The sequence below is a fragment of the Acomys minous genome (assembly GCF_964271855.1).
Source record: "Acomys minous genome assembly, chromosome: 11".
Lineage (NCBI taxonomy): Eukaryota > Metazoa > Chordata > Mammalia > Rodentia > Muridae > Acomys > Acomys minous.
The window spans coordinates 67,020,760-67,037,061 of record NC_140492.1 but is presented as its reverse complement, the minus strand read 5'-3'; the positions used below and the strand labels follow the sequence as shown (position 1 = coordinate 67,037,061).

The 16,302-nt window shown below is 46.9% G+C and overlaps 1 protein-coding gene across 5 annotated transcripts in view; it reads right to left on the bottom strand.

Annotated features, from left to right (window-relative positions):
• Positions 1-366: 366 nt before the first annotated feature.
• Positions 367-16,302, bottom strand: part of BCL6 (BCL6 transcription repressor) — a 51,042-nt gene continuing 35,106 nt past the window's right edge. For 4 of the 5 annotated variants that reach the window (XM_084800927.1, XM_084800928.1, XM_084800924.1 and 1 more), the window contains 9 exons: positions 13,668-13,707; positions 12,645-12,816; positions 10,419-10,640; positions 7,635-8,609; positions 6,903-7,087; positions 5,338-5,505; positions 3,693-3,823; positions 3,443-3,580; positions 367-1,576 (listed from right to left, as the gene is read on the bottom strand). In XM_084800927.1, coding sequence (XP_084657053.1) covers positions 1,433-1,576; positions 3,443-3,580; positions 3,693-3,823; positions 5,338-5,505; positions 6,903-7,087; positions 7,635-8,609; positions 10,419-10,640; positions 12,645-12,805 — 2,124 coding nt within the window. In that variant the 5' untranslated portion in view covers positions 12,806-12,816; positions 13,668-13,707 and the 3' untranslated portion in view covers positions 367-1,432. Of the gene's footprint in view, positions 1,577-3,442; positions 3,581-3,692; positions 3,824-5,337; positions 5,506-6,902; positions 7,088-7,634; positions 8,610-10,418; positions 10,641-12,644; positions 12,817-13,667; positions 13,708-14,460; positions 14,552-16,302 lie in introns of those variants that run through there. The other variant, XM_084800926.1, reaches the window with a different exon arrangement.

Below are 16,302 nucleotides of genomic sequence, written 5' to 3'. Positions count from 1 at the left end.
TTACTTTAGAAAAAAAAAGAATCATCCACTGAGGCCCAGAGTTGGAAGAGCCATGTTTGCGTCTAAAGAGCAAGGACTGGAGTTACTAAGAGAAGAGCTCAGAGCTGGGGAAGGGTCCACTTAGCTCTTCTGCTTGACCTTCAGGCCCCGTGTCTGGGGTCTGCAGCTGATGCGGATGTCCAGGACCAACACAGGCAGAAAGTACTGCGAACAAACCTCAGTGTGGCCTCAAGCAATGTTCCTTTCCAACACCTCCCTGGCTGGCAGCCCCTCTGCCTCCTAGGACATTTCCCACTGGGACAAGGAGGCTGGCCCCACTAGGGTCTCCGTGTAAAAACAGAGCCTCAGAAAAAAAAAAAAGCTAGCTTGACTTTTCAATGTTTTATTCTTATATTTATACAGCTATATTTTACAACGCAATAATGCAGTTTAGACACAGCCAAACCCTGTCTCCGGAGTAATTATAATAACAAGCATGACGCAGAATGTGGGAGGAGCCAAACATTCCCAAAGAGAGTTTAGTTAGTGACAACTTCAAGTCCCTGTGTCTGCCTACGCTTCAAAAAAAGGGATGGCGCACGCTCATCCGTCATTGAAAACATCCGTGAAAAAAGGCACCGTGAGGACACGTTACAGGTATATACAAACTGAAAACTAGAACAAAAGTATACATTTCTCCTTCTGCAGCTTTTTTTTGTTCTTTTTGTTTTTAATACACACTTTGTAAATTGTAAACCTTCACTTGCAAAAAAATACAAATACACTGAGGCATTTTAGACAAAATATTTTCTTACTTATACAGACGCAATACTTAAAATAGTCTCTTAAGTGCTCTTTCTCAATAAAGATTCTCAGATCCGTGTCTGCCTGCAGATACAAAATCGAGCCTTTAACGCAGTTTTATATTTTCAATATATCTTTTTAGGTTTATATATTTATATTATATATATATATTTATATATTTACAACTCTGCCATATATTCCTTCACCTTTGGTTAAAAAAATTAAAGCCCTCTCTTTGACAACATACTGAAGTCTTGTCTTTTAAAACAATACACATTTTCATACAAAAGAGATCTCTGTTCCCACAGAACATTTACATTGCTCATGTTGCAACCGGTCAAGTCAGAACTTTTGCATTCTCCCCTACACTGATACAGAAAACGATTTTTTGCTGTTTGCTGACATGGTTTGCCTTACATATAGGAGAAGAAGCAATAGTATTTTCTTAATGTTTTATGGCAGTGTGGGGAGGAGAGCTGCCTTGGCTCCCCGTCCCGCGAACCCCACCCCCACCCCACCCCCAACTATGATTTGCACTAGTGGATGAGAGAGGCACTACATCATGGGATGACCTTTGTCAAGGGTTACAGCATCCTTTGGGTAGATTCTGAGAAAGGGCCGGAGAGGAAGAGAGTCAACACTCCATGCTTCAGCAGGCTTTGGGGAGCTCCGGAGGCAGGTCGGCGGCCGACACACGGTATTGCACCTTGGTATTGGTGATGGCGCCATGCTTCTGGCGCAAATGAAGTCGCAGTTGGCTTTTGTGACGAAAATGCAGATTACACTTCTCACACTGGAGGGACAACAGAAGCAGAGGGTTAGCCATCATCAACTCAAAAACCCAGAAGAGAGCGGTCTCTGTGATGGACAGGTGGGGGCAACCCCTCCTGCTCAGAAGTAGTCGGAATCTTGGCTTCCACTGGAGTTTAAGGAGACACTGTGCAAATGTCTCAGGCTTTCCTGCCACTCATATATTCCCTCAGGCTTGAGATGTCCTTCCCCGAATTAACTGCATGAGTACAAGTCTCATGCAAAAGATAAGTTCAGATGCTAACTCCCCTAATTAATGACACATTTCCGAACCTAAGATAGGGCGATCCATCTTTTCTCAGCTCTCAGGTTTGCAGCCTTGCCCTGAAATTGTCCGGGTGTATTAATGTCCTTATCAGGTGACTAATACTTTAAAGGCGATGAGTATGTCTCATCCAAAAAATATAGGCTCCCTATAACCTAGCAGAATGCATCCTTAAAAAACTGTGAAGTCATGCTGACCGCAGGAGCACGTATGAACGAACTAGCCTAAATTCATGGAGAGCCTTGAGGCTGGGAGATGCTTTTTCAGATGACTCGCACCTGTGCCACCCACTGTGGCCGTATCATCTATCAAGACTTTGGGTTTCCCCTCCTGTAAGGGATTGGGCCAACTGCCTCCGTGACTGAAATCTTAGCGGTTTGTGACACAGCTATGTGCTCGTATGCCTCAAAGCACCAAATGAATTAGTTCCCTAAATATAGCCACTTTTATGAAGTAGGCACTATTTTCCAAATCAATGTACAGATGAGGAAAGTAAGACCCTGAGGGTGAAAATAACTAATTTGCAAGACAAAACAAAACAAAACAAAAAAACAGGTAGAGAGATTTTCATTCAAAGCCTTAAAAGCAAGGGAATGAAAATTGCTACACTTGGATACTTAACAGCTGGGTGTGAGTGAATCATTGATTAGTTCTTCTGCCCGGCAGCACCAGAAATGGTGCCATTGATGCTTCACAGCAGGCCCATATAATACGTAAAAGTATCAGTGTGGCTGTGCTCCAATTACAATTTATTTACATCACCCAATTTACAGCATCACAGTTTTAGCTTACGAAACATTCAGAGCTTTGCCAGCAGGCTGCGGCATGCTGACACTTTGCTCTGGGACACGACCCATTCCAACAGCTTATTCTTAGTGCTGCACTACGCACGCGGGTAAATGCTCTGTCTTTGGAATGTGTTTTTATTCACATGTAGGCATAGGTTATCTGTACCTGCACCACATGCATGTAGGCATAGGTTATCTGTATCTGCACCACATGCTTGCAGGGACCTGGAGAGACCAGAAGGGGGCGATGTATCCCCTGAACTGGATTTAAAGGTGGTTGTGAACGACCCAATTTGAGTGCTGGATACTGAACCCACATCTTCCAAAACAGCAGCAAGTGCTACTAACTTGTGGACCACCTTCCAGTCCTAGCCTTTTCTTTCTTAAAACGGGGTTTTCTATGTTTGTTTTTGGTTCTGGTTTTGGTGGGGGTTTTTGTCATATTTCTCTTATGTCTAAGCTCCCCTTTAACACCTTAGATACTCTTCCATACACATCTAGTGTAGCGGGATGCTGGAGACTTTCAGCAAGTATCTGTGGAACGAATGAATGATCCAATTCTATGTCTCCTTTCCTAAGGCCTACATCACCCAGACCAATGCCTCCTCCATTTCAAATGAACACACTGAGACCTGGGATCATTGAAGAGGGGGACTTGGACAATCGGGCCCAGATCTAGACCTCCCGACCGTTAGTCCACTGCACACTAGAGGTTGGCATGAACAGCTCTCCTGGTTACTTGCTCCATACGTATCCCTGCCTCCCCAGTCAGCCAGGAGCCCCAGGGTTTACATACATGGTAAGGTTTCTCTCCTGTGTGGATGCGCAGGTGGCTTTTTAGAGTCTGCAGGTGCCGGAAGCGGGTGCCGCAGATCTCACAGGGGTACGGTTTCTCTCCGGTGTGAATGAGCACGTGGGCACGCAGGTGGGCCACCTGAAGAAGAAGCATGGCGTGAGGGGTGCAGCCAGCCAGGCCAGGTGGCACTGCCTGCCTATGACCACGTCCTCACCTGCACAGGGTCCCTTCTCCAAGCTACCCTGCTCACCTGCACAAACCTGGCCCCACAGGTTTCACATTTGTAGGGCTTTTCTCCAGAGTGAATTCGAGTGTGCGTCTTCAGGTTGGCTGGCCGATTGAACTGCGCTCCACAGATGTTGCAGCGATAGGGTTTCTCACCTATTGCCGAGACAAATGGAAAAAGGAGTCACATTAAATAGAGGTCAACGCTGACCCTTAACCTCAAGGCAACTACTCCCATCTGAGGCCACTTATTCCCTTCTCTACAGAGAGGTCAGAGAGGGAATTTAGGGCAGAGCTTAGCAATCTTCCTAACACCTCGGCCCTTTAAATATGGTTCTTCCTGTTGTGGTGACATTCCCCCCGCCCCCAAATTATTTTCATTGCTACTTCATAACTAATTTGGCTACAGTTATGAATTGTAATACAAATCTCTGTTTTCTGATGCTCTTAAATGACCCCTCTGAAAAGGTCATTCAATGCCCACAAGGGGTCACAACCCGAAGGTTGAGAACCACTGACACAGGGCCCTGTCACTCACACCATCACACCCAGCAGGGGGACAAGGCCAAGAAACAAGCAGTTGGGCATGGTGACATGGAAGCTGGACATACATAGTCGGGGAGGTTTCAGGAATCCTGACCCGCAGAAACACTGTTGTCATTAGGGTCATCTGTAGGGTTTGAGTAAGCTGCCGCCCTTCTCTGGGCCTCAGTTTCCCTCTCTGACTAGGCAAGGCCGATTTAGACACTCTGGGAAGACTCTTCTGGCTCTTCCCTTGGTCAGACCGAGGCAATAATCCATCCACTCAGTCACCAGGGAGATACAATCTGACTGCTCTAGTTTCTCTCTCAGAACATACTTTTCCGCTTGTGGCAACTACAGCTGTATTCCATCTGCAAGGAAGGCGGGGTGTGGGGCTGAGCAGGGGCCTGGCAGAGGAAACCAATCCACGCCTGAGCCTTCCACCATGGAAAGTTTTAGGGATAATGGGGCCACGGAAAGGTCTGAGAGCTAGTTAATGCCCACAACAACGAGGTTGCAAGAAGTGTCCCAGGAAAAAGAATACAAGTGGCGTGGTAAGTCCGTGAGGGAGGGACGTCAGGAGGGTTTTATTTTTAGCTGGCTTTACCCAAACCCAACCTATTTTGCTTTTTATCTCTTCACTCAACCAGGGGGATTAAAACTTCTAACCTCAGCAAAGGCAGAGAAACAGGACAAAAATCACAGAGGAAACACAAGGAATAAAAAGAGTGGGAGAGACAAGACAGGGTTAGTCCACTAGCTCAGTGGCTCTCAACCTTCCTAACACCGAGACCCTTTAAAAAGTTTCTCATGTTGTGGTGACCCCCAAGCATAAAATTATAGTCATTGCTACTTCATAACTGTAAAATTTGCTACTGTTATGAACCATAAGGTGAATATCTGATATGCAGGATATCTGATATGTGCCCCCTGTGAAAGGTGTTGTTATTTGAGGCCCCCACGAAGGGGTTACAACCGCCACAAAGGGGTCATGACCCCTGACCCACAGGTTGAGAACCCCACTGCCCTGGTTGAAGCCAGGGTTGGGGCCTGCTTCCTGCCTCACTCCGACCAGGTCCCCAGACTTGTCCTAAGAGCCCCTGTCTGTAACCCCTAACTGAAGCTCTCAGGATGAGACAAGGCCATACCCGTGTGGACGGTCTTGTGGCTGGCGAGGTTGCCTTTGTAGCGGAAGGAAGCCTGGCAGCGGTCACACTTGTACGGTTTGTCACTGTGCGTCTGCAGCGTGTGCCTCTTGAGCGAGGCCTCCTCAGAGAAACGGCAATCACATTCATTGCAGAAGAAGGCCCCATTCTCTGCAGAGCGTGGAGTGGGACCATGTCAGCATGAGGAGGCAGGGTAGAGCTCAAAAGCATCCCTCCTCCAGAACTATGCCAGTGTCTCACTGGACCCCAGGCTCCTCACCAGACACTTAACGGGAACCCATAGGACCAGTGGGACTTTTATTTTTCTTAGCATTTGGAGTCTCATTCATGGATGAGAGAGACGGGAGACAAACTGAATCTTAAGGTCGAGAGACATTTTGCTCCAGAGGCTGTCATATGGCCTCACCAATATGAGGGCAACTTAGCTTTTCTCCTTCGGGAGCTTTGAGAGGTGTTTTCTTATCAGTTCAAAGTTCAACTTCTAGTCCTACCCAGCAGCCCTGGGGCTAGACCTCTCTAAGCCTCTGTACCTTGTCTCCAAAAGTAAAAGGAGATAATCCTTGTCCTGCCTACTCACAGGGACACATTAGACTGAAAAAAAAAAAAAAAAGGACAACAAATTATGGGGACATGAGACACAGATCTAATCCAATTATCTTTTAATTGCCTAAGTGGTGAAGCCTCCGTGACTATCTCTGTACCTATTTGGTCTTATGTCTTCAAAACCCATCTGTAATACTGGGACACCAAAGGATATGGTTATTAAAAAATAAAAAAATAAAAAAATAAAAAGGGGGGGGAATCGGTGACAGGAACTGGACCTGGGGACTGGCAGGCAGAGTCCCCATTCTCCCTCTGATCTGTGACTCTTTAACTGCTAAGCTGCTCACTGTAAGCAACGTCTTCATTTTTGCCATCATCATTTGAGAATGGTATATCACTGCAATTTAACCCTGATTAGGTATTTCCTGGGGAGAGTGAGACTTTTTTTTTTTTACCAGGTTAAAACCTGATGGAGCCGATACTGACTATATGGACATCTTAATTTAATAATTTAGTTCAACTAGCTTAAGTCAGCAAACATGCTCTAAATACCTCCAACCATGCTAAGACTCAACTAAAGGCCCATGAAAGACACACGATGCCTAAAGCCAGATGTGCATCCACAGGTAATCTGCAGCCTACCAGGAAATGCTTTTGTGGACCCAGGTCAGTACAGTAGTTTTGCCACAGACAGGCTGGGAAAAGCTCAGGGGGCTCCAGCAGCTCTGCAGGGCACTCACTGTGCTGAGGCAAAACTGAAGACTCCTTAGCCACTGCAGTTAACCCTAGTTTAACACCTACACCTGATGGCTTGCTTGCATCAGCCGGGTTCCTGGGAGGCAGAGGGGAGGGAGGGCTATATTGCTGGTGATGGCGAGTACTTCTAACTTGGGTCATGTCCCAGAGACAGCAGCATAAATAAAAAGGAAACCCAAATCTTGGGGGAGCTGAGGGGGCCCTCCCGTCTACTAGGCAGTGAGAGGGAGGAGGAGAAAGGAGCTCACCACAGCTCGAATCCGAATACTCTGACTGGGTTTCTCCCATTTCTTCGGGGAACGTGGGGCCCGCGGTGTGGAGGCACATCTCTGTATGCTGTGGGGACTGAGAGCCACAGGATGTGCACTTCGGGGGGTGCATATAGAGCGGTGAGTGGCCCTCGCTGCTGCTTCGGGGGGAGCCTGTGAGGGACCTGTGGACAGAAAAAAAGGAGCCTCAGCACCCATGTGGGAAGAGCGGTCCACGTGATGTCCACGCTGACCTCTTTCTGTAGGCTCAGGCAAGCCCACAGGCTAGAATTGCCTTCTGCACCTCTGAGGCTCAGGGCCTGCTACTGGCAGAAGTCAACAAGTGAGCTGCCAACTTCCACTTCCAGGCCTGGTTGCTTCTCCTCGGGCCTGTAGCCCACAGCCTCTCTCAGGCTAAAAGAGGGGTTCCCTGCTCCTTCAAGACCACAGGAAGTGCCTTTGGGATTTGTGGAATGCTTTTCTCCCACACAAGGGAACGCTCGCTCTTGCTATGAGAAACAAAACAAAATGAAAGAAAAATACAACTTCAGCCGTACTATGCCTTCTGACTCAGGCTAACTCACTCTGGTACTAACCCCACCAGCACACCCCCAAAGCATTTCAGACAGAAAACAAAATAGCCCTGCATTCTGCATCCATCAGAGGCTATGACACCCCAGAACTGTGCTCGGGAAGCCCCTGACCTTAGACCCACAGGGCTTCTGAAATCACCTGTTCACAATGTTATTGAGCCGGCTGGCTTGGGGGATGGTAGAGTCCTCCCCACTGGCACTGAGCTTGGTTGGTGACTGGAGATCAAGGTTCGCAGGCTCCATAGGTGGCTGGCAGGCAGGCGGGGCAGGGTAGGCTCGAGGGGAGAGGCGACCCAGTTCGGCCTGCTCAGAGCCCTCTGGTTTGGCATTCTGATTGAGGCTGTTGAGCACAATGAACTTATATTTCTTCCAGTTACAGGCTTTTGGGTCAGTGGGGCTCTTGGCTGGAGGGGAGCCAGAGGCCTGAAGGATGCAGGCGTTCTTGCTGCTGCAGGACTCCGTGGGTGAGTTGGGCTGGCAGTCGGATTTCTGGGGACTCTGGGGACTAACCAGACCCTTCCGGTTCAAGGGTGCATTGGGGGGCTCGAAATGCAGGGCGATTTCATCCTCTGAGGAAGGTCTCTCTTCTTCTTTGCTGGCTTTGTCACAGGAGAAGTATGGGACATTCCGGACAGAAGGGGCAGCAGGCTTGGGGCCCTCAGCCACACTGTAGTGCATGTCACTCCGGGCATCCTCTGGGACTGCCTCCTTGGGCGAGTAGATGTTGCTGTGGCACAAGCTGGGGGACGCTTCCATGGCTGGCCTGCTGTACTCACTGGGGATTGGCCTGGCACCGTCACAGGGGAGAACCCGCTCCTTGGGAAAAGGGTTGGCCACAGGCATGCGGGGGGCATCTCGTAGCTCCTCATCAGAGAAGAGGAAGCTGCTGAGGGGAAGATGGCTATACATAGGGTATGAGGCTGGTGGTGTTGACAGGCCACTGTACAGGCTAGGGGCAAACGCTCTGCTTTCACACCCAGGATTATTTCTTAGTGGCAGATTGCTCTCCACAACCTCACGGCCTCGATAAGGCATGATGTCATGGGGCATCAGCATCCGGCTGTTCAGGAACTCTTCACGAGGAGGCTTAAGTGCAGGGACAATTTCTGCTTCACTGTGGGGGATTAAAAAACAAAACAGGAAAAAAAAAAAAGACCCAAAATTAGAACTGTTAAGCAGATGACCTTGCAGTGACACTGTTACATAAGCACATCTGTGCTTGAGTCAGCTAGACATGGGAGATGTGGCTCTGGAGTAGGGAAACACAATTATAGGGCACTTAGACCCAGAAGTCTAGCTATCTGGGCTGTAGTTTGGGGAACTGAGGAAGATGAGCTACTCGTATAATCTATGCCTGGCACAGTCTTATAAATGTGCGCACGCCTCACACTCACAGTCTTGGGAACTGTCAAGTTTTCTGATGATGTAGAATTATATGGACTACGTAAAGCTTTTAAAGCCCTTATCTCATTTTGCACGTGAAAAAAAAAATCCTGCAAGGAAAAGCAGGCTGTTTTATTATACACATGGAAAAAGAGAGGGAAGAATGCGTAGCGTTGGTACTATAGTGTACCATGTAACACCTGCCCCATATGTTCAAGAGATTCACACAGAGTTTGGTGAGGGAGAGTAGGCAGCGGCCAGTGCAGAAGCCTTGGCTCTGGAGCAACCTGGCCTGATTTGTAAACCCAGCTCTGACCTGAAGCAAGCTGCTTAACCGTTCAGAGCGCAAGGCCTGGCCTGTGTAAAGCGCTCCCAAATGAAGCCCACAATGAACTCGCCGCCATTATCACCCGCTGGAGACAAAAACATTGGCTGCAAGTACTTAAAGGGACTTATGTGGGTGAAAAAAAAAGAAAAAGTAGGACAGCTCCACACGGTCTCCACTAACAGAGCTAGAATCAGAAAGTGAGGGTTAACGGAGCCAGCTCACTCAAGAGGGGCTGTAAAGAGGGACTTGATACCCTATGAACATATACAGGGGGAGGTAATCCCCCTCAGGAACGGTCATAGGGAAGGGGAATAAGGGGGAAATGGGAGGGAGGGAAGAATGGGAGGATACAAGGGATGGGATAACCATTGAGATGTAACAAGAATAAATTAATAAAGTAAAAAAAAAAAAAAAAGAGGGACTTTCCAACTCCCTGAGGTAGATGGTACGGCTCTGAGATCGTGAGGTCCCTGGAAGTTGTCAAACACAGACTAGAAATCCCTTCTTCTGTTAAGGAAGGAGAGGCAGCTATCCAAAAAAAAAAAAAACAAAACCTGCCGGGTCAAGTGGTTCTGAAGAAGTGAAGCCTCAAGTAATTGCCCCATTTACCAAGGATCTTCACTTTGACTCTCAGGATGCTTGCCTTCTGATAATGGTCATGTCTCCTACCCTTCAGGTGAGGGTCAGAGCCAGTGAGCTCAATTCTGTTCCTTAAGTGTCCTCCCACATGGGGGTGTGACCATCTAGATGAAGAATAACTCGGCTCCGTAAACTGTGCCTTGGTAGGAAACTAAGGCCCATGTATAAATAGTTATAGTAGAAGTCTAAAGACGAACTAGCACGTGCAGACAAACGCTAAGGGAAGGGAGGTCAGGAGGAAATGCAAAATGCTGCCTGCCAAACACAGACAAGGCGGGGAAGTCAGAAAAAAAAAATGACTTCCAGTCTGGGGCCTTGCAAGGGTGAGTGGGAAGCAAGAGACTAAAAGAAAATCGGGTGGAGGTGGGTGATTTGGGGGGTACACAGGGCATACACATCTGATCTGCTGTAAGGCATGACATATGCCAAGAGTACATGAGCAAAGAGCACAAACGTGCAGTGATTGTAGAAATCGAGGAATCGTGCATCGTGGACGCTACCCCCAGCGCGCGTGACTTCTGAGGTGGACCCAGCCTTTCTGGACCCAGAGCGTTTACCTAGGCAGTGGCTCACCTGGCTTTGATGAACTTCCTGCATGTGTCCACCACATGTTCCATCTGCAGGTACATGGCTGTGGCCATCACAGCCATGATGTTGCCCTCCCGCAGGTTGAGCCTTGATGTGTACATGAAGTCCAAGAGGATGCAAAACCCCTCGGGGTTGATCTCAGGATCCAGATTGATTACACTAAGGTTGCATTTCAACTGGTCAGTGAAGATGCTGTAGAACAGGCCGCTGTAAAACAAACAAACAAACAAACAAACAAGTAGAGGTGGCGCTGGAGTGGCCGCAAAGCATCTGAGTGTCTCGTCTTTCCACAGTCCAGATCCCACAGCTCCATGGCACTTACTTGTGGAAAGCTTAGTCTGTCCCAGGAATTCCTTACACATTTTGCACATTTACATCAGCCTACGATTCTCCCTAATCCTTTAAGATGTGTACCCCCATGTTCCACATTTACAAATGGGGAAACTGAGATAGCCAAGGATGGGGGATACTGTTGGAGCCACTGCACTGCTTTCCTTTTGTCTAACTTAACACTCACCCACAGCAGCTATTTTTACTTCATGTGTTTGGCACGCGTATCTCCTTCGCTTTATCACAATAGCTTTATTTATTTATTTATTTTTTAACGGCTGATACATGAGGAGCAAGCGAGTTGGGAATGGGTGACGAAGATATATCCATATTTATACTCTACTGCCTTGCTCGAAGCCCAAAGATTACCAGAAGGTCAATTATTCCTAGAAGATTCAAGTCTAATCCCAAGCCATGCCTTTGGCTCATGTTGTCTAGCCAGTTAAAACTAAAATTCTAGACTAGACTGTCATCTGAAGTCTACTCAGTCTGGGTAGGCTGCCAGAAGTGAACCAGGCCTTCCTTGGTAAGTAGCTCTTTAACTGTGGCTGATATCCTTGACTTCTTTGTGCCTTGATTTCCCTAACTGCTAAGCAAGTGATATTCGTGTATGTGCTTAATAGGGTTACGGCACGAATGAAAATATTTAGGGGTGTAGACTGACGCTTGGCACACAGTAAATACTAAACACTAGCAATTATTTTATATCTCTATAAACTACTGTTCTTTCATATTTTAGTATGTGTGTGTGTGTGTGTGTGTGTGTGTGTGTGTGTATACACACGCTATGGCATGAGAGTGGAGAGCAGAGAACAACTCGTGAGAATACTCTCCTTCCATCATGTGGGTCTTGACGTTGAACTTAGGTCATCGGACTTGGTGGCAGGTGCCTTTACCCATTGAGCCATCTCACCAGCCCTTCACACTATTTTTTTAAGTGCTGTTTTTAGACATTGGCTAAATTCTCTGCATTACTGCACAGACCTGTGCCTAGCTATAGTTATTTACAAAATGAAGACACAGTGGCATCTTCAACAGACAGATAATAGGAAGACCTTAGAAATGACTTGATACAATATGGTCCAGAAAACTTGAAATGTGGGAAAATATAAAGAATTAGCTGGCTTACTCACTCTGTGCTTAAACCACAGAAATACAGTTATAATATAAATTAAGTACAATAATCAGGACATGGTGGCTCATACCTACAATTCCCAGCACTTGGGGTGAGAGAATCAGAATTTCAAGGCCACCCTTAGCTAGGTAATGTGTTCAATGACAGCTTAGTCTATATTAAACCTTGTTTCAAAAAATTTTAATTTTTCTAGGGCAGTAGTGGAGCACAACTTTAATCCCAGCACTTGGGTGGCAGATGCTGGCAGACCTTTGTGAGTTCAAGGCTAGCCTGGTCTATAGAGAAAGAGTTTCAGGACAGCCAGGGATAAATATAGAGAAACCATATCTCAAAAAACAAAAAAATATACATTTAAAAAAATAATAAAGTACAGTTGTGGCACAGAGGGTCAATGGCTTTCAAGCTTGGCCACACTATTTAGAAGCTCTCTTTTGATTTTCATCCTCATGTGATTAACTTAAGGTACTCTCTGCTAGCCTCAGACACACCTTGTCCTGGGGAGTATGATTCCTTTACCCACTATGCCGTTGGAACAGAAACGCTCTTCCAAAGGTGTATTTGTTCAATTGTTTCCCAAGAGTCCATAACACAAAGCCATGTACTGAGATCTGGAGACTAAGGGAAGGTCATCTCAGGCAGAGATGGGCCTACGTATTCATCTCGCCGGCTTCCAATCTCAACACCCTCCTTTTATGTGGGTCACCCTTCACCCCAAGACGACTCCTCCTCCTACTACTACTACTCACCTACAGGCCATGAGCACTGTCTTATGGGCTCTGAACTGTTCACGGCTCACCACGATGACAACATCAGTCAAGATGTCCCGACTGCGGAGACGATTAAGGTTGAGAAGCACATCACTCGCGTGGCGGGTGAACTGGATACAGCTGTCAGCCGGGGAGGCCATGATGTGTTCACCTGAACAGAAGTTGAAACTCCTATTAGTCCTTGGGAACCTGGAGTCACCAGGAGTCCCAAGCAGATGGCTTAACCCGCTGAGGTATTGAATGCAACTCGGGTAACTAGTGGACAATTCACAGCCCATCTCTGGACATTACTTTTCCTAGCAGTCAACTGGGAAGAATAAAAGCTAGGGTAGGAAGCTCTTTAGGGGAAAGGGGAAGGGAAGGACTGTTTGTGTTTTTCCGCGTACTAAAGGCTCTGCCAAGCATTGAGAGGCCGTGAGTATGTTGCAATGGAGAAAACCACTCCTGGAGAGTCACCCAGCTCGCTTTGCCTTTTCACCAGCTCTGTTACTTGGACTATGCTGTTACTGTTTCTGGGGTTTAGTTTTCCAAAAAGAGGAACAGCAATACCTATGTGGTTTTTAAAATTAGAAATATGTGCCTAGACCGTAATAGGTTCTTTATAAGAAGAAAAAAAAAAGCTCAGCTATTTTTACCAGGATGCTATTTCATTATTCCTCCCATGTTCTGCGATTGTGAGTTGTTCGGTTCAATAATTTGAGTACTTAGCACTAGCATAATGCTGGCAGTGTGGGCAACCAGGTTAGCCTGAGCTAAGAATAAACAAGGGAATGAATGAATAATACCTTACAACGGCATTAAGCCAGTTAGAGTAGGGTCGGAAGGCTGAGATCTATCCAGACAGAATTTATTATCCTTTTTTTCAAGTGAGAGGTGGCAGACTTCACACACACACACACACACACACACACACACACACACACACACACACGCTTGCATGGTTAAAATTCAACAGAAATAATTCATCTACAAATCTTAGAGCATATAACTTGATTTACTCACCCAATGCCTTGCTTTCACAGTCCAAACTTTTGCTTTAAAACTGAAAAGAAGAGAGCAAAACAGAGATTGAGTAAATGCGCGCAAGACTGTCCACTCCAGTCTTAATTTAGGACACACGTAGTTAGCTTTGCTTTGATAGCCGCAGCCTGCCAGCTGGTGCGGTTTTCCTACAAGCCAGCAAGCATATTCCAGCTCTGTTCTTATAGAAACAACAGGCACTTTTGGTAACAGTGTCTTATCCTTATGGATAAGGGATACCATTGCATACATTAATTACCGACACCTGTGTACATATATTTCCTTTCCCAGGGTAAGTATGTGTGTGTGTGTTTGTGTGTGTGTGTGTGTGTGTGTGTGTGTGTGTGTGTGTGTGTGTATGTGTGTGTTATACACACACATCAAAAGGCCATTTGAGTTTATGGAAAAAAAATAAGTAGGTCTTTCAATATTAATGATAATGATTCTTCAGGGACCTAAAAACACTGGAAGCTATTCAAGCCTTTGCTAAAAATATAATCTTTCAAGTCTTCGAATGATTCCACAAGGTTGATAGGGCCAATATCTTTATCCTTATTTCACTGGTGATGAAACTGAGACTCAGGGTTCAAATGACTTGTCCAGGACAAACAGCCAGGCAGTGTTTCCTGATTCTCTGGAGCGCTTCAGACTGAATACAACTCTACGAATAAAACCCGAGACGCCGTGTTTATGCATTCCTTGAGTATCTTTGCCCTCCTTTTCAAAGTGTCCCCTCCCCTCTGTTTCCAGGTCTAAAACTAGACAGAGGACTGACCAGAGCTTCCAAGTTTGACCTTCTCCTGGCTAGTGAAAGATTTAACTGTGTAGTCAATCTGAGAACTGGCCAGGGAGCCTTCAAGGGGGTTAATGAAACATGTAATTCGCCACGTTGGTTACTCTTAAAAAAATTTTTTTTTTAAAGCGTAGGTGCAGCCAGCATGGTGGTGCACACCTTCAATCCCAGCACCTGAGGAGGCAGAGGCAGGCAGATCGCTGTCAGTTCCAGGTCAGCCTGGTCTACAAATCGAGTCCAGGATGGCCAAGGCTAACACAGAGAAATGCTGTCTCGAAAAACAAAAACAAAACAAAAGCATAGGTGCAAGACTTTTCCTTTAGGGGCTGCAAAGCAGGACAATAATATAGTGGGACTCTGTCCTCTCAGTTAACAGCGCAGCCCTTTCAAAGCTGTTTTCCGGGTAAAGGGGCCTAAAGCCAGTGAGGTCATGTTGGGCCACGTAGATAGTTGACAGTTGACTGGCCCTAGGTCTTCTGGCTCAGATTCCTGCCCTCTTTCCAAGTCAGCCTACGTGCTGCAGAGCAGGCAGGACGGCAGCACCCCGAAGTGGGGGAATGTCAGTTTTAAGCTCCTTCTACCCTGCAAACTTTGTCCTGCTCCACGCTGCTCCAAAGGAGCACTCTAAAATGTGAGGTTGCCTTGAGTCTGTAACCAAACACTCAGACATTTCTCTGTGGCACCAAGTGCCAGTCACTGACTCTCATCAGCCTCAAGGTTAATACGCGCATGTGAGAGAGCAGGGCTGGGGTAGGAAATGGGGGAAGAGAGAGGACAGAAAAAGACAAAAAGACAAAAGAATCTATTTCTTCCTGAGTCCCTCCTAATTCAGAGTAAAAAGCTTTCATTTGGTCCTCACCCAAGTCTGATTACTGTCTTTTTTAAAAAATGAATACTAACTTTTAAAAATAAATACTAACTTTCTCCTGCTTTTTAAAAAAATAAATACCAACTTCTTAAAAAAAAAAAACACTAACTTTCTATTGCTTCCTTCCCCATGGAAGTGATCCACAAAGCCTTCTGGAATATTCAGGCTAGGCTTCCACCACCAGCTCACTTGTGGATTTCCAGTCACAGACTTTTGGAACCACAGGAAGTCCAGATTTGCCATTTCACCATGACAAGTGGCAATGACTCACTCCAGATGAGGACCGACCCGAAGCAAACAAAGGAAGGCAGCCTTTCTATGTCCACTGTCAGGCTGGCCAAGGGCTTCTTCTTACTTTAAGCCTGTCTCCCTCAACAAAGTACATGCATACAACGCTCCCTGCCCTATGGAGTCACACCTCTCTAAGGATTCACTTCTCTGTCAGCCAACTGGTCTCAGCGGGTCCCACAACTCCTCCGGGGTGGGGGCTAATGTTCAAGCTGCCGGCCGCCTCCCTCCAGACAGTGCAGATACGGAAGCTCCACCAGCATTCAGCTCGCGTGCTTTACAAACCACTCAGCCTTTCCCACTCGTCATCACACCTTATCTTTACAACGTCAGGATTCACCATGAAGGAAACTGGGGCTCCCAGAACAAGCCCTTCTTTGCCCAAGATCTCAAAGCCATTCTCCGACAAAGTTCTCTGCAGACAACCGCCAGAGAATGGACCAGCAAGAAGAACCGAACTAGAACCGGATCCCTGCAGAGCAGTAATCTCCCCAGCTGAGAATTAAACTAACCCACCCCCAGCATCCTTTCCCTCCCTGGGCGCTCCCCGGGTGTGCATTCAAAGAGGCAGCTCAACTAAAGGAGCTTCCTGTGGGAGGGGGGAAAGGGAGAGCTAGAGAACGGAAAAAACTAGCAAAGAAGGCAACAGGAGAGAGAGAGGGGGAGAG